This window comes from Gossypium hirsutum, chromosome A13 (genome assembly GCF_007990345.1).
Source record: "Gossypium hirsutum isolate 1008001.06 chromosome A13, Gossypium_hirsutum_v2.1, whole genome shotgun sequence".
Classification (NCBI taxonomy): domain Eukaryota; kingdom Viridiplantae; phylum Streptophyta; class Magnoliopsida; order Malvales; family Malvaceae; genus Gossypium; species Gossypium hirsutum.
The window spans coordinates 66,505,206-66,532,132 of NC_053436.1; the positions used below are offsets into that span (position 1 = coordinate 66,505,206).

Genomic DNA, 26,927 nt, shown 5'->3' on the forward strand with positions numbered 1-26,927 from the left:
TACCATCAGGGTTCTTTTGGTTGGAATAATTATCTATTATCATTTTGCTTCAATCCTGTTTTATTCGACCCTAACTACCTCAAATACATGATTGTTTAGGAATTCTGGATTGTGTTATTTCTTATTATTTTAGCTATTACCATAGTTTACATGATTGTTCATGAACCAAGCTTGCTGGAGTATATCGGATGATTTTTGTAGGTAATCAGCTGAAAAATTGCATGGCTTGTTCTTAGTTAGTCTGTCATACATTATCAAAATGGGTATTTTATAACTCAATGAGAGAAAACAAAAGATGTCGGTGGTGTGGTATCGAGAAAAATTGAAGCTTCTGGATTGATTTATATGAAGATGATTATTTAAAACCTAAGAAACCAAAATTCTTACAAAGCTTTGCAATTTATATTGTTTGTTCAAGGAAAATGGTTTTATATTTTGGAGAAGCTAACATTTTTCTTGTAGGATAATTCCGCAAAAAATATTCTTCTGTTGTTGTTTACCATATTTAAGGGATATATATATAATAGATGTCATTGGCCTAGAGAAAGGGGAGAGTTGGAGAAGCCTTTCGATGGATATTCATTTTATGCTGGTTCAGCATATAGTTTATTATACTAATACTCTGATACTTTGGTTAAAAGGTAATATCAAAATATATTGAGTGTAATGGTAAGTTATATTATGCATTTAAGAAAAAAATTCGGATTTAAAATGCGAAATGATATTGTTAAGAGGGACAGTTACAAATCTTAAAAAAATTATAATCTTTATGGATCGTAAAACCAAGATAAAAGATATATTCAACTTAGGAGTGTATGTGGCAAGCTCAAATAAAACAAAAATCCAAGTTTATATCTTCGAAACCACCAATTACTAATTCAGTATGTATGCCAAGAAAACCAGATATCTTCATGAAAAGATAATAATTTCTTAAATATATATATTTGTTTAATTTAATGTATATTCTAGCTTAATAATTGAGTATTATTATATATTTAATTTGATTTATTTATTTATAAATAAATCATTGCAATATATGTAAAAACAATTTAAAATATAAATTTATTAATATATATAAAAATAGCTTTTCCGGAAAATATTTTCAGGTAATCTGCCAAATAACAGAAAATATTTTACACAGATTCATCCAAACACCAGAAAAGTAAATCATTTTCTAGAAATCATTTTCCGGAAAACATTTTACTAGCAAACAAACGGAGCCTTAATGATTAGGTGGAATTATTAGAATCTAATGTTACATGACATGTGAAATGAGAATAAATGATCAAGTAATTGTTCATGTCATATTTGAGGTATTATAAATGTTTAAAATGATTGAATCTGTTTGGGATTGATTTGGAGGTGATTCAGTATGACTTTGAGGTGTTTTGGAATTGTTTTTAGCTCCCCTATACTCCGGTTCCAGTATGATACATGCATGGATGGGTTAAATTTATTAAATTTCATTCATCGAAGTTACCAATTTTCAAGCTTAAGAAATCAATAGACTTATGACGACTTTTTGGATTGGATCCTAGCATTTCTAGGTTGAGATGTCTTCATAGAGTTTGAAGATCTATTTCTTAGCTTTGAAACGCACTTTAAATCAAGTATACATTATTCGAGGAGGTTCCATTCTAAATTTTGTGATTTTTGGAAATCAGGAACACCTCGAACGAAGTTTGCCAAGTTGCTTCGCTATTTTTCGAGTTTTCAGGTTTCAACAATTTTTATTGACTCTTAGCCTTAGTTTTTCTTTTCTTTCTTTTTCTTTCTTTTTTTTTTTACTTTTTATTGTTTCTTTACGCATTCTAACACTTTATTGTGTTAGTAGGTTAAAGCACATTGCACATTCCTTTGTCCGTGCAACATAATTAACTCTTTGGTGTCTAACCGATTTTGAACTCCTAATACTACTAGGTTTGCTTTGATAGTTTGATTCTAATACATTCTAATTGATTGATATAGACACTTTTAAATGACTCACAATATTAATTCTTACCTCATTAAGAATTTTATTTTATTTATGAGTGCATAACAGTGAGGTTTGTTTAATTTTTCAATTCTTGAGTGTTATGTTCTTTTCAGACTTTCATAATGATTTACGATACTATGATCGGAAAGTTGCAAAGGGATCAAGAGGTTCAAATTGCTTAAGATCAGCAATTGGACACTATTCTAGACACAATCAGCAAAAATTTAGAACGTTTAACTACCAAAATTGAGCGTCTGAATTGTAATTAGGGAGATAAGGTTGATTAGTCTCGTTTTCGAGAAAATAATACTCGACGTATCTCTCGTACAAATGATGATACTTTCGTTAATAATGATCATGGGCAATATTTTTTAGTTAAATCAAAGTTCTCAATTCCACAATTTCATGGAAAGAATGATCCTGAGGCATATTGTGAGTGAGAATCAAAATTTGAACTTATGTTTCGTTACTATAAATGCCAAAAAAAGGAAAAAGTCTCATTAACGACCCGTGGATTTTCAGATTATGCGTTGAGTTGGTAGATTCAACTTAGAATTAATCGTCAAAGAAACTACAAAAGGGTAATTGAAACATGAGACGAGTTGAAACAAGTGATGCGAAAGCATTACATTCCTTTTTATTACTACAAAGAGATCAAAATGAAACTTCAACGCCTTATTTAAGGTAATCGATCTGTTGATAGGTACATTAAGGAGATAGAGATCCTTATGCAAAGAGCAAATGTGCAAAAAGATAAAGAGACTACCATGGTGCGGTTTGTAGATGACTTGAATGTTTTAATAGCCAATGCTCTTAATCTTCAAACCTACATTGATCTTAAAGAGGCGATACATAAGGCAGTTGAGATTGAGCAACAATTTCAACAACGTCAATCTCGTCCATTTGGTGCATCACAATATTATAAAGGTATAAGTTGCTACCATAACATGATGAGACTAAAATTTTTGAGTGGAAAAGTGAAGCTCCTACAAAACCTTCTTCTACATTTTCTAAGCAGCGCACTTCTAATTTTTTGCCAAAACAACCAAGAGCTCGTGACATTGAATATTTTACGTACAAAGGGCGTAAGCACTATAGTCCATTTTACCAACACGATATTTTTGTTGATAAAAAAAGATAATAATGAGAATTTTTTTCTCAAATCTATGGAGTTAGATGAAATTGAAACGTTATGTTCTTCTATTGAGATATATTGCATTGAATTGGATATTCATAATACTTGTGAGGGGGATATGGGAAGTGAGAAAGAAAAAATTATAAAGACAGAGAGAAAAAAGACCTTGAGTGATAAAACTCTACTTGATGGTCCACTTTTGATGAATAAAAATACATATGAGGTAAAATTGGAGAATTCTCAAGTCGGGAAAGAAAATGAAAAACAAGAAAATGTTCATGCAAAAGTGAAGAATGATTATGTTTTAACTAACTATAACTCGAATTTATTTAGTGGTGTTCCCTTGTCACAAGATTTTAAGGATCCATTGACGGACTTCCAATTAAATTACTCTATCATCAATTGACACTTTTACTTGTGAAACAGAGGTAAGTTGAGCATTAATAATTCTCCACAAGTGCTAAAAGGTAAGAAAGGTAAGGAAACATTAGAAATTGATTCAATAAGGCATACAATAAATGTTTTTGATAAGTAAGCTACTGATTTTGTTTTTCCTTACAACATGCTTTCTCGTTGGTCAAATTTCATTAAACCTTAGTCTGAAAGTTCAATTGATTTTATGGGTTTATCTAGATTTGTAAATGTTAAAATAGAAATTCTCTTACACTAGATAGGTTTATTAAAGCATTTTATATATTTACTCTAGCAACAAAATTTTTTATCTTGACATTTAACGATGAATTTTTACATAATCTTAACATTATTGATTTTTATAATTATGTGAAATTTTTGACTCATCGTTGGAAATTCTTATAAATGACTATGTATATTCAAAGAAAGCTACAGGTTATTTTTTACTTTATCACTCATGTGCCTAATATTTTTTTTTCTAGTTTTGATGGCTTATTTTTTAAGGAAAGATACTTGATCTATGCTCATTTGGGAGATCAAAATCATATATTTGATCCTAGAGATAGTTTTGGCGTACAAGAAAGTTTAGATAAGTATTTTTTTCGTTTTATTGTTATTTGTTCTGATCCCTTTTCATTTTGTACAGCTAAAGATTTGGAGACAAATCTTCTTAAGGAAGGGGGAATGATGCGAGTCTCAATGCTCAATTTCTCACCAATGAATGTGATGGGCTCACATTACCTTAAGGCCTAACAACAATGTCAAATGCCAAGCAAATCAAAACAAGATTCAATCAAATACAAGATTTGAGAACAAATCTTTTCGGGGAAAGGGACAATGATACTGTAACATCCCAATTTAAGGTCTAGTCAAAACAGTGATTTCGAGACCACAAATTCGACATAAAAAAAATTATTTTTATTATATTTTTATGGTTTACGATTTCACAAAATGATTTTTTGAAAATTTCGTTTGAAAATTTTGACGTTTGGGCACTCAATTTAGTCAAAAGAACTAAATCGTAAAAAGTGAAAAAGTTGAGTTCTACATACTAGAGGTGTCCAATTGTTATAAAATTTTAAATTGGAAGTCCTTATATGGTAATTAGACCATTAATTAAGTTGGTGGACAAAAATGAACATGGTTAGGCATGTTTCCAAAGTTTTTCATTAAGGCCATTTTGATCATTTAGTTATTAAAATAAATTAAAAACAAAATTAAAAGCCAATTTTTGTTCATCTTCAACCTCTTGGCCGAAACTTGCATATAGAAACTGGCTAGAGTTTTTCAAGCTTTCAAGCTCCATTGTAAGTCCATTCTAGCCTTGTTTTTTTATAATTTTTTACGTTTTTGCAATCCCCATAACAAGATCTATCTTTTTCTACCATTTATTTAAGCTAGGATTGATGTTTAAAAATTTACCTATGTGTTACATGTGTGTATTTTGATGTTTAAGGGAGAAATATTAATTGTTTGTTGTGTGTTAAATGACTTTTACTAAGTAGTTTTCGGTGAAAACACTAAAAAGGACTAATTTGTAAAAGTTATAAAATTTGTCATAAAAGTATGATTTAGTAGAAATTGTGGGTTGCTATAGTTATGAAAATGATTCGACTAGGCTTAAAGTGCAAATAAATTGAATAAAAATCATTTTACGAGCCTAGGGGCAAAAATATAAATATGACAAAATTTAGGAGAAAAAACGTAATTTACCATAGTATGATTTTTGGATCACATTGACTAATGTGACTAATAAATAGACTAAATGTGATATTATAGATCAAAGAAAACGAGGTTCAGACCTAGAAAGGAGAAAAATGAAAAATTGACGGTTAGGTCCTTTTTTGCCATTTTGGTGTCAAGGTAAGTTCATACGTAAATAATTCAACATTATGTTATGTATTTAATATTTCAATATTACATGAATTATATACATTTGAAAAATTGACGGTTAGGTCCTTTTTGCCATTTTGGTGTCGAGATAAGTTCATGCGTAAATAATGCAACCTTATGTTATGTATTTAATATTTCGATATTACATGAATTATATACAATTATTTTTATGAAATTGATTAATGACGATTTTGACAAAGTTTCAAGAAATGGGAAATCCCAATTTAACCTCAAGAGTAGAATACAAATATCATGATATCAGGGCTACTGAGATTCCGAATAAGACCATATCTAGGATATGGCATCGGTATGTGATTTTGTATAAGACATGCCAGGGGCATGACATCGATATGATATTTCATGTAAGACCATATCCGAGATATGGCATTGATGCAGTACTATGGGTATGAGAACCCCGAGCATCCTTAGTATTCCAATGCGGTTCAACAGGTTGTTAAGATTGAGCAAGTATGTGACCATATTTCGAGTGGTACAGGTATGTACACAGGACTCATGTGAAGCGAATTTGGTATACGATGAATTCTTGGTGAGAATGTACATGAACAAGTTATACTTGTGAAACATTGATAACCTTGTGACAAATTATTTATATTTATGATGAATGGATGCATGATAAGATTTGATAATGATCATGTGATAGGCTTAGGAGCCTAATTGATTTGTAGTATTTTACGGTTCATTTATTTAAATCGTGTTTCATTGGATATGAGGAAAAGAAAGACAGGCATAATTGCTGAATAAAGACATTATGAGAATATAGTAACATACGAGCTTAGACAAGTGAAAGGTGTTGAAATTATGATTACTCACAAATAATGTGCATGTGATTAAGAGGATAGAAATAACTTGTTAGTTAATGTGATATGTTACAGTAGGAAAACTATAATGGCTAGGCTAATGCCAAGGCATGTAAATGGCGTTTATAAATTAAAAGAGTAATCATTATGAATGAATAAGTAGAAATCTTAAAATCTAATGTTAATTTAAATTATAGTACTCTTATGGATGGATAAAGTAAATGAATGTTAATAGTTTTTATTATTTGCATATGAACTTACTAAGCTATATTATATAGCTTACCCCCTCCTTTCCCATGTCTTATAGGTTAAATTAGCTAGCTCAGGTTGGAGACCGCCGGAGATGCCGTTACACTATCAAGCTATCATCGTGGGTAAAAATGAATACAAACCCCCTAACTTTATGGCATGTATAGGGACTTAGTTAATTGTGAATGTGTCATTACGATTTAGCCAAATGTATTGGCTTGTAATGGTTAAGGGTTTGATGTGATGTGAAGCCATATAAATTGGCTTATACTGATATTTGATTCATTTTGTATAAAGCCATGAGATTTGGCTCATATTGATTATTGGATTGTAAGCCTATTTATTTAAGTATACATATGCCCATGCAATGGTAATGTGGTTGATGGTTGTGTGAATGTGATGAGATGTGTTGCGGCTATGAATGCTTGATGATTTAATTGAGATTTGTTTAGTATGATGATAAACATGGCTTAAATAAGAATTGGTAAGTTGGGCTTGACAAAGTATGAAGTCTTATACATGTATAAATAAAGATGAAATGCTCACGATCATGTCTTATTTGTATATGTTTAAGTGCTCATTTATGCCATGCTAAATTCCTTTGAAGTCATGTATGTGCATGTGCAAATAAGGGTGGCAACTAGCTTAAAAAATAACCTTAAAGTTGTCTACACGAATAGGCACACAGGTGTGTGCCTAGATCGTATGTGACACACAGTCTACCCCTATGGGCGTGTGATCCGACCGTGTGTCCCCTGTACACTAATTTGGTAAAACAGAATGCTCAGTAGTAAATACACGGGCAGAGACACGGCCATGTATCTCAGCCGTGTGGAGGTCACAGCCTAAGCATAGGGGCGTGTGACTTAGCCATGTGACCTCAATTTAATTAATAACGTTATAAACAGAGAGTTACATAGGCTGAAGACACGAGCGTGTCCCAAGCCACACGACCTACCCACACGACCGTGTGACCCTCCAAAATAGGAAAATTTTCTAAATATTGTATAAGTTCCGAGAGTTTTCGATTTAGTCTCGAACCACACCCAATGTATGTTTTGGGCCTCGATGGCCATATAACAAATGATATGCATGTGAATGAAAAGTTGTAAATTTAGACAAAAATTCAAGTCTTGATTTTGTGTGATTGTGTGAGTTTATATCCAGTAACACCTCGTACCTTGTTCCGATGTCGAATATGGGTAAAGGGTGTTACAAATATATACACGGATGGGGTAAAATTTATTAAATTTCATTCACTGAAGCTGTCAATTTTCAAGCTTGGAAAATCAGTAGACTTGCAACAACTTTTTGGATGGCATCCTGACATTTCTAGAGTGAGATGTCTTCATGGAGTTCGAAGACCTATCTCTTAACTTCGAAACACATTTTGAATCACTTAATTTTAAATTTGGGAGCTCAAGTTATAACTGTTTTAATGAAGATTACGCAAGCAAAATTTCGAGACATGATTATCACGAAAATTACGAGTTTTGAGCTTTTAATTATGATAGAAATAATATAGGATTCGGGTTTTTAGCTTAATTTTTATTATATATGAACCCAATATTATTTTTGTCACCTCGTATTATTTTATTATTCCGAATCTTTAATAATTATTAAATAGTTTAAGTTATTTAAGAGTTTTATGTCAACAATATAATTTAGTTTAAAACTATTTGTTTAGATTAATTAGAGTTCTAGTATACTTAAAAAAAATTTAATTTATTTAGCTAACCTATATAGGCCTCTGCATTGTACACAAATCAAATAATTCATTATTATTTAACTTCTCTTTTGAGTTAATAAATTCTTTTTAAGTTTTTTTTTTCAATAATTTCTTTTGAGTTTTCTTTTTGAGGCCTACCACGTTCTATCTTTCCATCTATCTTCTTTATTTTCTTCCTTATTGTTCTAATCTTTGATTTATTATTCTATTTTATTTATTTTATTTATTTATTTTGACTTGGATTTGATTACGTTTCAAGTTGTGTCAAAATCTAAATTTATTTTCAAACATCTAGAACCCTAAATCAAATCTGTGACTTTGACAAACTTTATGATTCGCTTTCGCGTTCATCCACTCTCATCCGTATCACAATACCTAAGGGTTAGGTATTGGTACATAAATAGGCAAAATATAAAAGTGAATAGTAACATGTAGACGTACCAATACATAAGATCTAGGTACCGGTACCTCTACTTCCAAAAGCCATATTTACATTAGTTTCACATCGAAAGGGCCCATTATGGCCTGCAAAGGCGACCAATACAAGAAGCTTCAAAATGATTCTAAAAGTGTTAAAAGAGCGTAATTAAGTCTTATATACGAGTGAAACTTGAATGACATATTTTGCTCATAAGTGTAATGTTTGACTCGAAATGTAACATTCTTTAATCGGATTTAGGTTCAGGCTTGGGTAAAGGCATTACACTTTCACCTAAAATGCTAAAAAAATAAATTATTAACTAAATTTGATTAAAATATGCAAAAAAAAATGGATAACACCCAAAATCTAATATTACAATTTTCATATTTTCTCGTTTTTTTTTTAAATCAAGGTAGCAAAGAAAAGTAAAATTGTAAAAAAAAAAATACACCATGTGTAGATTTTAAAGATTAATTTTGTTACAATCAAAACTAAATTGACATAATTTATAAATATCAAAGGGTTAAAGTTATTGTTATGACAATTGTAAAAGTTACCACATTAATCCACTGGTGATTAAAAAAAGATAAAATTGAATAATTAGATAATCTTTTGAAACTTTTCATTGTTAAGTGATCAAAAAAGATATTTACTATTAGTTAGATGACTACTTATATGGTTTACCATTATTATTATTTAAATAAATTTCACATTTCTTTTTATATAATAATAGGTATGAGGTAACATAGTTTGAAACCACACCAAACACACCAAACAAGTGTTTGACAATAATTTCAACTACTGCTCCATACAAAGCAAGACATAAATTTTATAGTTAATAAAAAATAATTACTAATAAACATAATGGCTTATTTAACTCTCCAACTTTATTTTAAAAAAAATCATTATAACCATTCATTTAAATTTTTATCTCTTAAACCTTAAACTTGTATTATTTGTTAAATCACACTAAAATGAATAAAAAAATTAACATTTGTTAGCTTGTCATGTGAATGTCACATAACAATTAACTACTTTCTAAAAATTTTAAAAATTCAAAAGAGTTATTTATTTAAAATTGTTAAAAATTAATAAAAAAAAACTTGTTAGAAACATTTTTAATTTCTTTATGTTTTAAAAATAATAATTAATTGTTACTGTGACACACATGACAAACATTAGTAAAATTAACAAATAACTTTTGCCTCCATTATTTATAAAAATATACATTTTCCTTGATGTGACATAATCTGTTTAGTGGTAAACTCAATAACTAAATTAATGTTAATAGTGATTACTTTTCATTATCTATCAAAAAATTTATTTTTTGTAAATTTAAATGCTCAATAACCTGTTTTCTGCTTATTTTTCTCCAGCAATTAAGTTTTAATTAAGAGACCGACATTTAAATAGATCATTATCTTTAGTCTGATTATTAGATACATGTATGCTTTTTCCAATACGAATATGTTTAATTTACTAAATTTTTCCGTGTATTTAGTAGGACTCCAAGATAGGAGTACGTTAAAACTTTCCTAAACAAGATTGTGATCGTTTTCTATTGATCAAAATTTTAAATATGAAACGCAAAATTCTTTTTTCATTTGTCATGCAGAGGTATGATTTTATCATCAGAGACACTCACCGGAAAGTTGCACTCCTATTCCCTGATGCAGGAAAAGCTTGTCGTCGTCTAGCTTGAGGGAACAGCTTCGTCCCATCATCTATTTGCAGCAGCCCGACTGCAGAACTTTTCTTCTTACGGGCAGAGTTTACTTGACTTCCTGGTTTTTCCTCTGTGTCTACTCCAAATTTAACCTGTTTCCTGGCTGCATCATAATCAAATGGCTTTATTTGCAAAGAACCACTTTGTTCTTTTGATTCCTTGACTTTAAAAGACTGGGTGGATTGTTGGAAGCTTGTAGATAAATCAGATAGGGACATAGTCTCCTCATTGTCACCTTTACTTGTTTCCGAGGAGTAACAAACGGGACTATCACCAACAGAAGCATCACTGGGTTTTGGGCCACCACCACCATCATTTGATTCATCTTTATTTGAACTTTCTTCCAACATTATTATATCTTCAGATGTCAACTCGGTAGCTACCACAGGAGGAGGTTCTTCAGGTTGTGAAATTTGTGATACTTTAGTTGCCTCCTCCGTCACCAGTTTTGACTGCTCCTCTATACCCAAAAATGAGTGGAACTGTAGATTCACCAAAGATCTGATCTGCTCCAACTTGTTCTCTTCCTTCTAGATAACAGTGAACAAGTTAGCAAAGAATTGCTATTCATAAAGACTGATTGAACAAATCAAAACCTATAAATAAATTTAAAGATACAGGAATAAAATTGTTAAAACTATGTGCATGGACTGCATCTGAGCGTCTTGGTAATTTGCACTCACAAAGAACCAAACCAAAGCCAGAAAGAGGGAGATCGACTTTTCTTAAAACATTGCAGTGGATAAAGAATTGTAGCAAAAAAACTTGGCTCACTTTTTTATCTATATCAGATTTTTTCTTCGTGGCAGAATTCCCTAGAAATGCCCCAAAGCCACAGTTAGGTCTCTTCAGAATCTGAACAGTTGCTCCACTAGCCTATACCAGGAATATATATTTTAGCCAGCAGCTGCATATCAGAAGATAGATCACCATGCATCTATGAAGGACTAACTTACAACCTTTGTCGAAGGTGGACTCAGCCCTGAATCGGTAAGACCTTCTCTCGCAGACATTGAGATACTGTTCACAACTGGCTCCATATGGTATCTTTTTTGTTTTTTGTCCATGTCAGGTCCAGGAATACTGCTTCCAGTCGTTACTAATTCTTTACGTGGAGGAGAAGCAAGCTTTGCAGTTTTCCCATCAAGTCCCCTCATGCCACCATCTATGATTTCAGTTCTATTCTTTGCAATTTTTAAGTCTGTACGAGTCTCAAGAGGTATGACTACAGCTCCGTCATTAACTGCTACACATTCTTCCGATGCCTGTTCATTGGAACAAACAGAAGCAACACAAAAAGAAGTGTAAAATCAAAACTTTTTCAACCCATTCTAGCCATTAAATAGATTTCTAAAGCCTATTCAATAAGGTTTAACAAATTGCATATATTTGAACCAGTTATCTGGCATATTATTCACTTTTGTAACTTCAATTGATAACTGATGATGAACATTATGAATTTGACTTGGATTTTGTTATTCATGTCATATGGCCAGCATTCTACAACTCAGAATGCTATCTTTTATTTCTAGATAAGATGGCAACCAATTTGAGGTCTGAAAGAAAAATGAGATAACAAAAGAAATTTAACCGATTAACAACATACATTAACAGTATGTCAAATTAGGATCATCAAATCAGTTTAATAACTCTTACGTGTAGCACACGCCCCATTTTAGGTTGTTGAGCAGCAGCTTCAAATGAGACAGCATTCTGCATAGAACGCTTGATGATGCTAACAACTGCACCAAGATTTCGCTCCACGTATGGGAGTCTAGATTTCAACAGTCGACGCAACTTGCCAGCAGTTACAGGCATCTGCTTGGCTTTTCACGGTAAGAAAAAATAAGAACAAGTAAAAAACACCAATAAGTAGAGTATAAAAAAGGATATACAGTGGAAACTGATAAAAACTTGAAGTGCTCATACCGATTTCAATAAGTATTTTGTTAGGCAATACATAGCCAGTACTTTCATCCTCTGAACGTGCAATATGGTCTCGCCATTCATAAAGCCCCTGTAAGCCATTTAAGTGAGTTATGTAAGCCAAAGAAATGGATACCATCCATCTACTTTTGCAAGTCAGGCTTCTTCACATCAATTACATATATCAAAATTGAAATTCGCCAAATCTTTTGGTTTACAAACAAATCAATCTGTTTTTTTAACGTAAACAAAACGGCCATGTAAAAATGTAAACAACATGATCTTACAGAGACAATTGATAGCTGCTCAGAATTCAAACCAGCAGCCTGCAACCTATATCAAATGGCAAAGAATAAAGGCCATAATTTAGTTTGGATTAACATGGTATATTTAAACATTCACACAATCATGCACTGTGTAGTCTAAGCATTTAACAAACCCGTATATGTGGAGATATGAATTCTCTGTCAGCAGCTCTTTCTCGTATAGTTGCATGCATACATCAGAACTTTTCTTGTAGACCTGCTAGCCAGAAAACCTTTGCAGTCAAAAATAAATACTGCAAAGCATCAAAGCTCACAAATTCATATATCCTAGTAAATTTATTTGAAAAAAGGAGAACAACAACAACAAGAAGTCAATTTAAGGAAAAAAAAGAATCAACGAAAGAACGCTTATGCATTAAACATTTTGAATACATAGCCTCAGCTGTAAATTACACATTGAAGCTCGAACAAAATAAACGTCAAATGCCAGAGGAATATGTAAAGAAGCACAACTCTTCCATTATTGAAACTATGATTAAAGATTACTGGAATCCCTTAGCTTCTTTTCTCCGAGAAAGTCAGGACTATGATACAACAAGCGATGGTGAATGTAGAAAATTAAGTGAATTCTGATTCATTGCGTCATACCTCTACCAACGCAGCATCACAATGTTCAGGTTCCATAGGCATGGATAGCAATTTGATTCTCATTAAATCATAAATGTACAGTAAAAAGTGTGTGTCTTCTCTAGCATATCTGTCATAGAAAAATATAATAGAAGGAAAACAATTAGTTGACATAAAACAATGAAAGTTTCCTCTTCAATATCTGCAATCACAGAACCTTGAAACTTTCTTCAAGCAGTGCAATCGTAAACAAAAAGCAAAGTGTTTTACTTCATATTGATGAAAAACTCAAAACTAACTACAATTTACATCCTATATGATTGTTTAGTTTTTCTTGTAAAAACAAGTACAATGTCAGTAAAACTATCTTGCAGATTAGATGGTTAAATTTTTCCTGTAAAATGATCGAGTGAAACAGAGAAGAGTAAAGATGCAGGTTCCAAAAGCAATGTTACCTGAGCATTTCAGCAGGAAGAGGACGCAACCTCCAATCTGCATTCTGATATCTGCAATGAGGAAGATAGAACAGATGATGATCAATTTATAATGAAGAAGAAGATCAAACAAATTTAAATGAAAACCTACTCTTTGTTAGCAGTAACTCCACAAAAGTGTTGCAGAAGATGTTCCAAACTATTTCTTTCCATTTTCAAGACCCTCGAGGCCTGAGTACCATGAAAAAGCATAAGTCAACAAAATGGTAGGTGTCCAACACAATTTTAACTTCAATTCAAACAATCATTTCATTCATATCTAATTGCACTCAAAACTATGCCTAAGCATTTCTATTGAGAAAATGGCACTTAAAGTACAGTAATTAGGCTCTTTGAATCTGCAGTAAGCAGTAATATTCCCAAGCCTAAAATATATTTAACATCTTCAATGAGTTCCAATAAGATTAGCATCTCAATAATCATCCAAAATTTGTGTTAAGTTAGTTCAATCATCTGAAACACAATTACAGAGTTGTCATGCATAGTCTGAGACACCAATGTCCTCTCCCCTAATTTATCATTATGTGCTAATTAACCCTAATAAATAATTTGATAGAAGAAAATAACTTCAATTCTTAAAACATACCAGCAAAACCAGGACTTTACAGTAAATTATCATATTAATCAAGTTCAGAGAAGTAACAGGTTGGCAGTATAAACCTGTCCAGTGTCAAAGAGGTTGCATATATATATGCCAAAGTCCCGCTGAAGCCACACAATATCCCGGTCTGCCCCATGCATAACCTATGTAAACTAAGAATATTAAAAAGTGCAGAAGGACCAAAATGAGAAAAAATTGCAGCCATTAAAGAGGCCAACCTTTTTCTTGGTGGGATCCTTGAATAATTCCCGAAGATACGGGCCAATATGAATTCGTAGCTTCAAAGTATCGACAACAAAATTCTCATTTCTGGTAGAAATTTGTATCAAACAAGTCAATCCTTGAAATGATCTATATTGGTTATGCTCCAAATCAACCTGAGAACAATTACAATTTTAAACTACATGCAAAGTGGTAACATGTTACAAGAATTAATTTTTTAAAAATAGAACACCTATGTTTGACGCATACAAGGTCATGTCAAACTGGTAGCCCCAATACCCGAGATACATATACCGTTCTTCAGACCAGGTAAACACTTCATTCTACGTCTTATCAACTGCTAAAGGAGAGTAAGAATGATCACATAAATAATATTAGTTCTCAGACTTTTACCGCAAATTCATTTACACTGCGTAATTTGGCTGCCAACTCCTTCAAATCTTTTACTTCCTCCACCAGCTTGAATGGGGTAGACTCAATTGAGGGTGGTTTTACAGGCTCAATATCTGCTATATCTTTATCCACAAAATCCATAACAGACAGCTTCTCCTGTAAAGTGCAAAACAGAAGGGGGTTTTTAATTATAATTTGGGCAAGCACCACAAATTTACCAGAGATAACCCAGCTAATTACATAGAAGCTATTGTTGAACACAATTGGATGTGTGTGAGATACTGAGTTATAAAAAGGAATTGAAGTGAAATTTTATTGTCAAATCCGTATCTAAAACTATTAAAAAATGGCTCTTAAGAACATGATAACATTCTTAAAAACAATTGCGGTCCTCTCTCTTCTAGTTACCATTAATTACACCACCATTGGCATCAATAAAGAAAATAAGAAAAATAACTTTGAAAATGCTTTCCTATAAGCCATTGAAAGGTTCTTTAACTTTAGAAAACTTTAAAAGGTCGCCCTATTCATATATATACTGTCTCCATAGGAATCATTTCTGAGCAAAGCATTCAAACAACTTACCGACCCCATAAAAGGAGCTTCAAAAATTGATAAATTAAACAAGAAAAGAAGAAGAAGAAAAACTCACCAGTGGATGAACAAAGCGCTGCCCATCCTCATTGCTTTGCAACCAAACATGTTCGAAAGGCTTATTCGAATTATTCACAAGAATATTATACTCTTCCTGCGGCTTCCGTATTGTTGGTATATGAAAAGGAACCTTCGCTTTCCCCGAAGTCCCTGCAGCCAACGCCCATTTCTTTACCTTCACTCCAGAATAACTCGGAGACCCACCTTCCTTCCCACTCACTGACTCAGCAACCGAGTCACCCATTAACGCACCATCCCCTTTCTTCTTTTTCTTCTCGTAAACCAGTTGAAACCCATTAATTTCCGGATCCGACCCGATAAACCTCCCCGTTTCCTCTTCTTTCTTTCGGATATTTTGAAATTCATCCACGGAAACGTCAAATCGTTCCAAGATTTCGTCGTTGATATCACCAAGCCAATCATAAGCTTCATCATCGGCTATCCTCCCAATTCTGTCAGGAAATTTGATCGCTTTATTGACGCACCATGTTTTAGCTGATGAGCCGATGGATTCAAGCAAAGAATCCGATATTTTGGCAATTTGATCAATGGGGAGCTTGAAACCGTCGAAATTCTTAAAGAAATGAAAGTCTTGATCGGAGGGGAGGGTTCGAGATGAGCAAGACAATGAGGAAAGAGAAGAAGAGAAAGGACCCAAAGCTAGGGTTTGAAGAGATTGGGCATCTTTTGAAGCTTCAGACGAGGATTCCATTGCAATTGGATAATTGTTGATGTTCATGGTTTTTAGGGTTTTCGATGAAGAAATATTAGGGTTTTAGTGATTTTCTTTCACTTCCTTTAATTCGGGGAAATAATAGGGAAAAAAAACAGTTTATCAGAGGGAGAAACTGTGGAAAAACAAAAACGAAATAAAATTACTAATAACTGTCATTTGTGAGAACTAGAATTTGACACATAATGATTTTTTTTTAAGAAATAATGCCTAAATAATTTAGATTATTAAGTTAAAAAGAATAAAAATCCTCTACTCTTTTACTGTATCCCTCCTTATGCCTTAGCTATCATATTTTAACATAGGTTTTTTTACTAATAACTTCCTTTAAAAATAGTTTTAAATTTAAAATATTTTATCATTTTCTTAAACAAATTGTTCTAATATGTTTTTAAGTTTTTAAATTATTTTAATACATTTTTATTTGTTTCATTTTACATAATACATTATGTTAGTATTTTTTTTAAAGAAAAAATAACATTTATTAAGCTGATTACTGATTAAGATTAAATATACTTAAGTTATTGTATTTTTTATAAATATGAAATTTAGTATTTACATTTTTCAGATTTAAAATTCAGGTTCAACTGTTAATGTCACCTTAATTTTATTTTATCGATCTCGTAGTGTAACATTTTAAAATTAAAAGAAATATCCATTTAATAGTCATATAACAAAAAATAATGCTTTAATGAACTTGAATTTTTAAAAAAAAATTTAACGGTGTTAATAATTAGATTTTTATTTTTAAACTTAAAAAGTAGTGAGATTAAATTATTTAAAATAAAAGATGGGGATTAAATTTTAAATATAAGAGTATAAGGGGGTTTTATCAAAATAATATAAAAATTTTCATTTACAAAAATGGGATAGGTTGTAAATTAACTATGAAAATGCAGTATTTTATACACTAAAATTAAGTGCACCCGCTATAAAAGTAATATTTTAAATAATAACAAGCGGCACCCATTTTTCCGCTCCCCACATTTAGATTTTTTTTTTAATTTTAAATTTAGAGTGATTATGATATAATTTTGAATTTCATACATGTATGTTATAGAAATTAGAAATTAGTCTTTTTATTATCATTTATCATAATTTAATTTTTATATGTTTTCGAATTTAAAAAGCTAGTCAATTTGTAATAAACTCGATCATCAAATTACTTTCTTTAAGATTAAACGTCTATCAAATTCATATGCAAAGAACTAATAAAATCATCAATTTAATAATTTATATGTGCCAAATTAGAAAATTTTGATAATTTTATGTTTTTAAGTTTTCTCATATTCTAATTTTTTTCTGTATCATATATGTTTGCTATAATCATATAATGTCTAGTATTGCTAAGTTTGTTTTAAATGTCTAATTATGAATTTTTATCTCTTTACTTTATAAAAATTTGAGAAATTAATTTATTAACTTTAATTTGTTAAAATTTAATCCTCAAACGTTATTAAAACTAATCTAATTGTTGATAATAAAAAAAACATATAAGCTTGAACTATTGATTTTTTTTCTTATTTTCCACATATAAATTATTAAATTGATGGTTTTATTAATTATGATAATAAAATGACTAACTTCTAATTTTCATAAAATAGAAGTATAAAATTCAAAATTATACCACAACCAGTCTAAAATTTAAAAATAATAATAATGATTTAAAAGTGAGGAGGGAAAAATGAGCCCGTTGACAATTTGGCTCCACCCATTTTTCTATTAAAATATTTTTTAAATTTTATTAATTTATTTATTTTTATTAAAATATTTTTTATAGTTAATGCCACTAACACATTGATGGCACCCAATTTTACCTTAAAAAAATCTATTTTTATAATTAATCTATAACTTATCCCATTTTTGTAATTAAATTTTTTATATTATTTTTATTAAAAAAAACCAGTATAAAGACTTAGATTTTAACCCACTCATTATAACAAAATTTAATTTATTTTTAGACATTTTAAATATTACATGTACATTTTATTGATAGACTAACAACTAATTGTAAACTCAAGAATATAGTGACAGATGAAAGAGCATGGAACCTAGAGGCATTTAGGGAAAAGTTGGAAAAAGTTGCCAGAAGAAATTGTTAGAATGACCGGACAAAATCTTTTGGGTTCAAACATCGAGTGAAGGGTTCTCAATTAAAAGTGCATATCAAATGATAAAAGGAAACACATAGGATACAGGGGATCCAAGTGGGAGAAAGTTTGGAAATTCCAAGGACTGCACCGTGTACGCTTTTTTCTTTAGCTTGTTTGTAAGCAAAAGCTACTTACTAATATAGAGCACGTATAAAGAGGAATTGGTCATAATACATCCCGCTCAGTTTGTCACCACAACACAAAAGATATCTTATACGTCATTAAGGATTGTTTGACTATTAGAGAGGTCTGGATTAATTTTGTACCTAAAAATTATCAATCTCAATTCTTTTAAGGAAATCTCTTTGATTGGGTTAGGACAAATTTAGGGAATCTTAAGTGGGTGCCAGGAGTTGGGGTTTATTGGGTTATTTTCTTTAGCTCACTAGCATGACTTCTTTGGAATATTAGAATTTTTTTTGTTTTTTAAAGATTATCTTGGAGCTTTATGGAAACTATTAAGATATCAATAAGTTGGGTAAAAATGTATAATGCTACTTATAAATTGGATCTACCCAGAGAGTATACTTTTGATTCTGAGCGGACATTAGGAGGTGTATTAGAATAAGTAAGGAAGTTAGAGGGTAGTTATGTTTTTAGTTTAGTTAAAGTTTTTTTTTCAAAAAAATATATTAAAAAATATTTATCTTGATAATAATGTATTTTTGAATAGTTAATCTTATTACATTTTTTGAGACTATCATTTATATGAAAATTTATTTAATTAATAATAAAATTTTAGAAAATATTAATTAACTTAATATATGAATAATTCATTGGAAAAAAAAATAGACTATTCAAGTAAGCTAGAAACCAAGTTATTGTGATAGAATATATATTGTAGATATAGATATTCAAAATTCTTAATTATATTTTTATTAATAATTTTAGGGTGTAAAAGGTTCCCAAATTTAAAAAAAATAATAATTAAGCCTCTATTATTTTATTTGCACTCAATTGGATATTTGAACATTTAAAATGTATCAAAAAAGTTTTCAAACTTTTTTAAAAAAAGAAAGCAATTAGGCCCCTATTTTTTATACTTAATTGGGTACTTAAATTTTCAAAATGCATAAAAAAAGACCCATTAACCGTTAACTGTAATAGTTGATTATTAAAGTTAATTGCTTCTAATTTTTTCAGTTAAAGCCACCACGTGTCACAACCATAATGTGACATGTGGAAAAAATTATAAAGAATAAAATTAATAAAAGTTATTAAATTTTAACAAAAATATAAAAAATTAAAATCAAACAAAAATTATAAAAATATAAAATATAAAATTATAAAATTTTATAAAATCGTAATAAAATTATAAAAAAATGATGACTTAATTGAAAAAAACTGAGGATTGTTAACTTTAACGGCCAATGATTAAATGAATGGTTAAATGATTTTTTTATGTATTTTATAATTTTTTATAATTTTTGTAAAATTTTACAAATTTTTATATTAATAAAAAGAAAAAAAAGTAGAGACTTAAGTTTAAGGGGTTTTTACACCCTAATCCTTTATTAATAAAAAAAAGTTTTATATTAATAAAACCCTTCCATTTGACCGGCTTGACCAATGATTGAGCTTAGTTTTGAAGCCTCGGAAATTCGTTGAGCCCTACTCTTATCTTCCCTCAAACCCTCTTTCTTTTTATTTTTATTTTCTACTGTTTTACTCTCTTGTTTCAAGTACCCAGATATGAGGTTCTGTAGTTTTATTTTTTTCTTTCTTTCCTGATTCTTATAAAATTTCCATCATGTTTTCTTTTTACTGTTTCAGCCTGCTTTTCCCTGCCAAAAGATTTTCTAAATATTTTATGTCTCTGATTAAAAAAAGGAGAAAAAAATGTTATACTAAACTTGTTTGATTTTTAAGAACAAATCCAGTGCTTGATTTTCCAAGTAAAAGATCTTTTTGGTAAAAAAAGTTGTAGATTTTCGCAACCATTTTAGTCTTTTCTTTCTAGTTCTTGCTATATAATACTGTTAAAAAAAAGTGGGTTCATTTTATTTGATTTCTTATTTATGGGTTAAAATTACTTAGTTGTTTTGTGCTTTACATGGAAATTGATATATGTTGTCTTTGATGATTTTAAAACTGTTTATTTTGTTTTGTTCTCAGTCGTCACCCGGAAGTTCTTTGGGCTCAGCGCTCTGATAAGGTATATCTTACGATTTCTTTGCCTGATGCGAAAGACATTTCTGTTAAATGTGACCCTCAGGGGCTGTTTAGCTTCTCTGCCATGGGAGTGCAAGGAGAATCCTTCGATTTCAGTTTGGAGCTTTTTGGGAAAATAGTTCCTGAGGTGAGTTCTTGTATCTTAGATGCTCATTTTCGTTTTTCATTGGTAGCATAAAGTTCTTGCTTGTCCTTCTTGTAAGTTATAACAGATTTCTTTCCTCGACTTGGGTGTGAGTGTTGAAATGGAGTTGTGACATAGTTTCGTCATGTGTGTCTCTCTGAAAACATCTTGCAAGGTTTTTAGAACTGGACCAGTGACATAACCAGTCAGACCATGATTCCCAGTTCAACCGGTACATTCAGTTTAACTAAATAAATATTAAAAATCCGGTTTAAACAGCATTGGGAAAGAGTGGATTTTGTGAATGGTTCATGTTATCTATCATAACATGAGGGTGATAAGAGAGTTTGGATCTCACACTTCCATAATGACTTTAGTCTTCTAGAAGTCAAAAGCTGCAGATTGAAGGAAAATCAAGAATTGAGCCTACTTTGTCGATTTGATCTTTGACCCGTTTCTTATTAGAAGCAAAATACAAGCATTTTGAATCGAGATCTTGAACAAGTGCCATTAAGAAAGTTTGGATCTTGCATCTTCTTGAAGGCAAAAAGCTGCATATTGAAGGAAGGAAATCATGAAGCTGAGCCTAGTTAGTGGCTTTGATCTTTGGGCTGTTTCTTATTTGAAGTGAAACACAAGCATCTCAAATTGAGATATTGTAGCTTTTGTTTAAGATGCTCAGAGTTGAATGCCATTGGTGAAAAACTAAATCATTGAAAAACCAGTAAACTGGTGACATGCGAGGATGCAAGGTTGTCTTGAAAATTTCCCTGAAAGTTTATCACAAACGGAAATTTTCTTCTATTGCTTTGTAGTAACTACTATTTTTATTTCTATATATTCCCTTTTATTCACATTTTATTTAAGAAAATCCTTTAGACTTTCATTCAAAAGAAATATTTTGCTTATGTTGCAGGGTTGCAAAACTAATGTTGGGTTAAGGAATATAATATGCTCAATCATGAAAGAAGAAACAGGGTGGTGGAAAAGATTGTTAAAGTCAGAAGAGAAACCCGCGCCTTACATCAAGGTTGATTGGAACAAATGGTGCGATGAAGACGATGAAGATCCAAATTGTAAGTTATTGAATAATATATTTAGTTTTTAATCTATGAACTTCTTCTATTTGTATTATGTGCCTTGTATACTTTTCACTCTTGCTTATTTCTAAGAATCTAAATTGTTTCTAGATGATACACTTGCTTGTGTGTTGGGTTTTTCATTACAACATCGGTGAAACATTTATAATATCAGTTTACGGTTTTACCACTGTAGGGTTCTTTTCATTCTATTCATCTATGCCTTTCCAGCCTACATTTTTGGGAAATGGTGTTTGTACATTTATAATTTAGAAACCCCATGAATATTCTTATTTTCTGTTGATGCTTTTATAATTGAAAATCACCCTGTTCTGTCCTCTGACACCTAAGTTATTTGAAGTTTTTTCTTATGTTGGCTCCGACCCATGAGTCTGACATATGTTTGGACATGGATATGGGGGTATAAATGTCCCAAGATCCTCCGAATACATGGAAAAACTTTTGAAAAATTAAACATACCTATGATGGACACATACCTGTGTTTGAAACTCACACTGAGTCCGAGTAAGATTAGGTTTTATCATGTGATCTTAATGCTGAGCATTACTTGTCTATTCTAACAAATTTTCTCTACCTAATGGTCGATCTGATTAATCCTATTGTTGTTGTATAGAATTCATATTTAGGTTATTGATCTGACTGGAGTTTTTTGGGTCCTTGGCAGCTGATTTGGCCTCTGATGATGATGATGCCACGGTAAGTGGCTTTCTGTTCCATGATGTGAAATGCAGTTGATATGGGATAAAATGATTTGAAGTTAACTGTTAAATCCAAAATTTCTTGCCAAGAAACAAAGGGAAAGTCTCTTCTTGGCTGTCAGGCAATTTATAAAGTTCCTAGAAGGACTTAAAAGTTTAATGCTAGTATTTTTGAATGGCTTAACATATCCTTGTATCCTTTAGTTACAAGACAGATAAAAGCCTAAGATCCCGAGAACATCTAATCATAGTCCTGACCATCATTCTTTGCCATTCTTGATAATTATTAAGAGGAAAGCCAAAAACTTTAACTTGTTGTACCTACATTTAAATTGGTAGAGACATTTGCAATTCGTCATAATTATTGACTAACCATTTGATGTGAATTTGTTTCTTCTTGCAGTATGTTGGTCAAGAAGAAGAAAGCAGTGATGATGAAGGATTGCTGTGTGAGTTAAACAACTTGATTGCTTCCTGAAACTATTAAATTGAATTGCATTCTGAAGACATAAGCATGTATTATTCAGAGTACAATTTAAGGTTCCGACATCCTTCTCAGGTCATACAATAGAAATAAGCCAAACGATCAAAATGATAGAATTCTTTAGAGAATTAGAGAAGTTGTTAGTGAAGAGTTAAGAGAATTCTTTAGCACTTACATTTTCATATGGTCTAGTTTACGTGCTGCCCCTGCTGAGGCAATCTATGAACAAATCTCGACTGGGGAGTCAAAGTACTTGAAACCTGTTTAACAGGGGAGGTGGTGGTAGCCGGTAGGTTGGGTTAACGTTCTGAGTCTGACTTGCCAAGTATTCTAGGGGAAGGAGAGGCTTCTTTGACTTTCCAAAAGTTGGTAGTGAACAGTTGGAGAATTCTTTAGCACATACATTTTCATCTGGTTTAGTTTACTCATTACCACTCTAAGGCAGCCGTAGTTGCATGACAAACCCCGGGTGCGTTTATTCTGCATTTAATCAAGTAACTTGTAAGTCTAAGTACTTAACAACCAGTTTAACAAGAGGGGAGGGGGTGGGTTTGGTAAGTTCCGAGTCTGACATGCCAGCTGGGCTAATCGAGTTATGTGGAAAAGGGAGTGCTCTTTGACATTCCAAAAAATTGTTACTGAAACAATTCGAGATTTCTATGATACCATGTTTTTCTTGGTTAATGTTTTTTGCATCACATTTCTAATCTCTATTCTTCCTAATTGCAGATCTTCCAGATTTGGAAAAGGCAAGAGGAAACTAAGTAAGAAATCCTAACTAACCATTCAAAAGTTGAAGGTACTAAGCTTTTCTTGGTAGCTATCCTATTTCATGTGGAATTATATATGTGTAATTTGTACTTGAAAGTGAGGTTAACCGCGGATTAAGAGCGCTAAATAATAGTGAGTATGCTCAACTTTTTCCTTATATTTTGGATGGTTATAGTCTCATATAGATCTCTAAATTTATGTCGGGTACTTAAATAACAAGTCCTTGGATAGCGCAGCAGCAGTGATTGTTTACAAATTACAACATTGTTTGATCCTTCTCTAGATATACAAGGCTTATAGCCTTTTGATTTTGACAATCAAAGGTAAGGAAAGAAAAAATTTCAAATATAATTTTTATTTTTATATGTAAAATATTTCAAATATAATTGTTTTTCATCTACATTGTGGGTGTGATATTTCAAATATTTTTATATGTGAAATATTTCAATTAATTATTTCAAATATCATTATGTTTATTTGTGAAATATTTTAAATACACATAGAAAAACATATAATACTAAAATTTACTACTCTTTATATAGATTGAAAAATAAATGTTACACATATAAAAAATATATTTACTAAAAATAATCATAATTTTAATAATTATTTGATTTTATGAATAAAGGATTTATTAATTAAAAATATTTTTTTGAAAATGATATATTTATTAATTAAAAAGAAAGAAAAGTTTGGAACAATATAAAATAAAAATTACCAAATGCTTTTAAAAGAGAGGAATTAAACGATGAAATTATTATTATTTAAGAATTTAATCAAAGGAGCTAATATGTTAAAAGCATTAATAAAAAAATATAAATGGGAGTAGGAGAGGAATTGATCACCTCAACTTAAAAGGATAAAATTAGTAACATTTAATTATTTGATAAAAAAATTAATTATATTAAAAAATTAAAAAAATGTGATTTAAAGGGAAAGTGCGCGCATAACTTGATACACTTTTTCGCTTTCTTAAAATTATCTTAGATAATATAATTTAAATGGGGATTAAAATTTTTTAAAAAAATTATACGAGTTCAACATATTTGAACTAAAACAAAATATTTGAACTAAAGAAAGGTACAAAGAGCAAAATCAATCATACTAAGACCAAGGATTAAAACATAACAATTTATGCTCAATGATGACAAAGGAAAAACCATAATTAATATAAAATTTTAATACAATTTTCAAATAAAATAAAAAAATTAAATAATTTATAAATTTTCATGAAAAAAATCTATTTTAACCTTACATTTATTTTTTGAAATACTAGCATTATCGTTATTTACTCTTGGTGACTCATGAAAAACCTATTTTGGCCCTAAACCTTTTTAGAATACCAACTATTCCCTTATTTGTTCAAAGTAAAACTGGTTTTATATTATACTAGTTCTTTTTTATGTATTAATTAAATTACATTAAATTATTTTTTATTTTTTCATAAATTTGGTAACATTTCATTAATAATATGGTTATGAAATTAAAACATATAGTTTTTAACTTAATTTTAAGTATTAATTATAGACAGTAAATTGTTAATTAAATTTAAACATTGTGATCACTCAATAATTTATTGTAATGTTATATCTATTTTAATTTTAATAGTGTATTTAATTTGTAAAAATAGTGATAAACTTAAAAAAAAATTTAAGATGATTTTTATTATGTAAATTTGTAAGTTGAATTATTGAATATAAACAAATTGAAAGGACAAATATAATTTGAAGAACGCCACTAAAAATTGTATAAAAAAAGCAAAGGGATTGAGTTAGTGTAATCTATCAAATAGATATGAATTAAATTGAAAAATTATTAAAAAATACTTTTTACAAAATAAGTAATATTATGAGAGTATTTTTTCTTTTATATTTTTTATAAATTGATAAAAATGTACATATTATCATATTTGAAAGAAAAATACTATGAATTTTAAATCCGCGGCTTTCTCATTTCAACAAAAATATCATTTGATTCTTTTTTAAGTTTTTAATAAATATATTTGTTACATTTTTCACTCAAATTATAAGTATATTATAATCTAATTTTTATTATTTATCTGTAAAAAAGGTTATTTTCTAGAATACTTATTTTTAAAGAACTATTTTGACATCCATAGGTTTCAAGTTTAGTACCTTGTTGGAAGTTTTGAAATAGTTAAAGCACGTGTGGCACCCATGAGTGTTTTCACTTTAAAATATTTAAAAATTTAAATTATAACAATATAATTTAATTTCTAAGGGTTATGAATAATATTTAAGTGGAAATTGACAATTATAGATGTCAAGTTATTTGTATATATTAAAAAAAAACGTAGATTGTAATCTATAATCGATTATATAAATAAGAAACTAAAATTTTAATTGACCTTGCCATGCATGAGTATTAAGGTTCTTATAAAAACCCTAATTCTAAAACTTATAAAAAGTCAATCAAGCTCGTTAGTTTTTCATAGAAACTCAACTTTCCTCCTCTACGTTTATCTTTTACATAAGATTTTTGAAATTCAAATTTATAATCATACCATAATGACTACTCTCTTACAGAGATTAAAAGGGACAAGTTGATTAGAATGCAACAACGTTGAAACATTCTTTAGTAGCTCAATGTTTTTATGATATGGGAGTAAATTTACCTAATCATAGAATTATTTCTTGTAACACCCCTAAAGCCGCTATGTTATAAAAGTAGTATAAAGTGAAATTTGTGTATAATGGATTCCTCAGTAAAGCAAACTAAGGAATATAATTTATAAAAGAGAAGGATGACAAATGCCAAGGGAAGTTTAATTAATAAGTAAGTCGTGCTATATATTAATTTAAAGCAAGGATTAAATCGTAAAGATGTGAAAAGTTTTAAGACTTAAGTATAATTGTTTAAAATTTGAGGTGTTGAAATGTAAATATGAGAAAGTTGAAGGACCAAGCGTGAAGATAACCTAATTTCTTGTGGCACGAAATTGGTAGGTAGGGATCAAATTGAATAAGTGAAGAAATATAAGGGTCAAAGTTATAATTTAACTAATTAAGTGATGATTCAAGGAAGGAATTGTAGAGAATGTTGGAGGGTAAAATAGACATTTCTCAATTAGGATAATTATCATGAAACATCATGATGATCATAAATATTGATGTTAGATTTTGATTTGTTAA

At 30.2% G+C, this 26,927-nt stretch overlaps 2 protein-coding genes across 6 annotated transcripts; one reads left to right on the top strand and one right to left on the bottom strand.

Moving 5' to 3' along the window:
- Nucleotides 1-8,521: 8,521 nt before the first annotated feature.
- Nucleotides 8,522-16,391, bottom strand: LOC107893774 (protein RRP6-like 2). 4 transcript variants are annotated; one of them, XM_041085055.1, is made up of 16 exons: nucleotides 15,539-16,391; nucleotides 14,887-15,042; nucleotides 14,490-14,648; nucleotides 14,331-14,414; nucleotides 13,762-13,841; nucleotides 13,632-13,682; nucleotides 13,198-13,306; nucleotides 12,723-12,805; nucleotides 12,571-12,616; nucleotides 12,287-12,374; nucleotides 12,014-12,183; nucleotides 11,317-11,622; nucleotides 11,132-11,233; nucleotides 10,593-10,884; nucleotides 10,277-10,460; nucleotides 8,522-8,735 (listed from the first exon to the last, which is right to left on the bottom strand). In XM_041085055.1, the coding sequence occupies exons 1-16, from the start codon at nucleotides 16,277-16,279 to the stop codon at nucleotides 8,729-8,731; spliced, it is 2,658 nt and encodes an 885-aa protein (XP_040940989.1). In that variant the 5' UTR covers nucleotides 16,280-16,391; the 3' UTR covers nucleotides 8,522-8,728. The 4 variants fall into 4 exon arrangements, with proteins under 4 accessions (XP_040940989.1, XP_040940988.1, XP_040940987.1 ...); XM_041085054.1 differs by having other exon boundaries at nucleotides 10,593-10,887; nucleotides 15,539-16,389; XM_041085053.1 differs by having other exon boundaries at nucleotides 10,277-10,884; nucleotides 15,539-16,389.
- A 3,578-nt stretch (nucleotides 16,392-19,969) lies between these two features.
- LOC107893773 (co-chaperone protein p23-2) lies at nucleotides 19,970-24,031 on the top strand. 2 transcript variants are annotated; one of them, XM_016818858.2, is made up of 6 exons: nucleotides 19,971-20,123; nucleotides 20,542-20,725; nucleotides 21,639-21,798; nucleotides 22,487-22,518; nucleotides 22,924-22,969; nucleotides 23,734-24,031. In XM_016818858.2, the coding sequence occupies exons 1-6, from the start codon at nucleotides 20,119-20,121 to the stop codon at nucleotides 23,766-23,768; spliced, it is 462 nt and encodes a 153-aa protein (XP_016674347.1). In that variant the 5' UTR covers nucleotides 19,971-20,118; the 3' UTR covers nucleotides 23,769-24,031. The 2 variants fall into 2 exon arrangements, 1 of the variants encoding a protein (XP_016674347.1); XR_005907572.1 differs by lacking the exon at nucleotides 23,734-24,031 and having other exon boundaries at nucleotides 19,970-20,123; nucleotides 22,436-22,518.
- Nucleotides 24,032-26,927: the final 2,896 nt, after the last annotated feature.

Bases quoted from the DNA above. Each gene is read 5' to 3' on its own strand.
- LOC107893774 (XM_041085052.1), bottom strand. From the start codon at position 16,279: ATGAACATCAACAATTATCCAATTGCAATGGAATCCTCGTCTGAAGCT. The intron at 12,617-12,722 runs GTTTGTTAAATG...CATTTGATATAG, and splicing joins TCATATCTCCACATATACGG to GTTGCAGGCTGCTGGTTTGA. The intron at 12,375-12,570 runs GTAAGATCATGT...AATGGCTTACAG, and splicing joins AGCAGCTATCAATTGTCTCT to GGGCTTTATGAATGGCGAGA.
- LOC107893773 (XM_016818858.2), top strand. The intron at 21,799-22,486 runs GTAAGTTATTGA...GGTCCTTGGCAG, and splicing joins AGACGATGAAGATCCAAATT to CTGATTTGGCCTCTGATGAT. The intron at 22,970-23,733 runs GTGAGTTAAACA...TCCTAATTGCAG, and splicing joins TGATGATGAAGGATTGCTGT to ATCTTCCAGATTTGGAAAAG.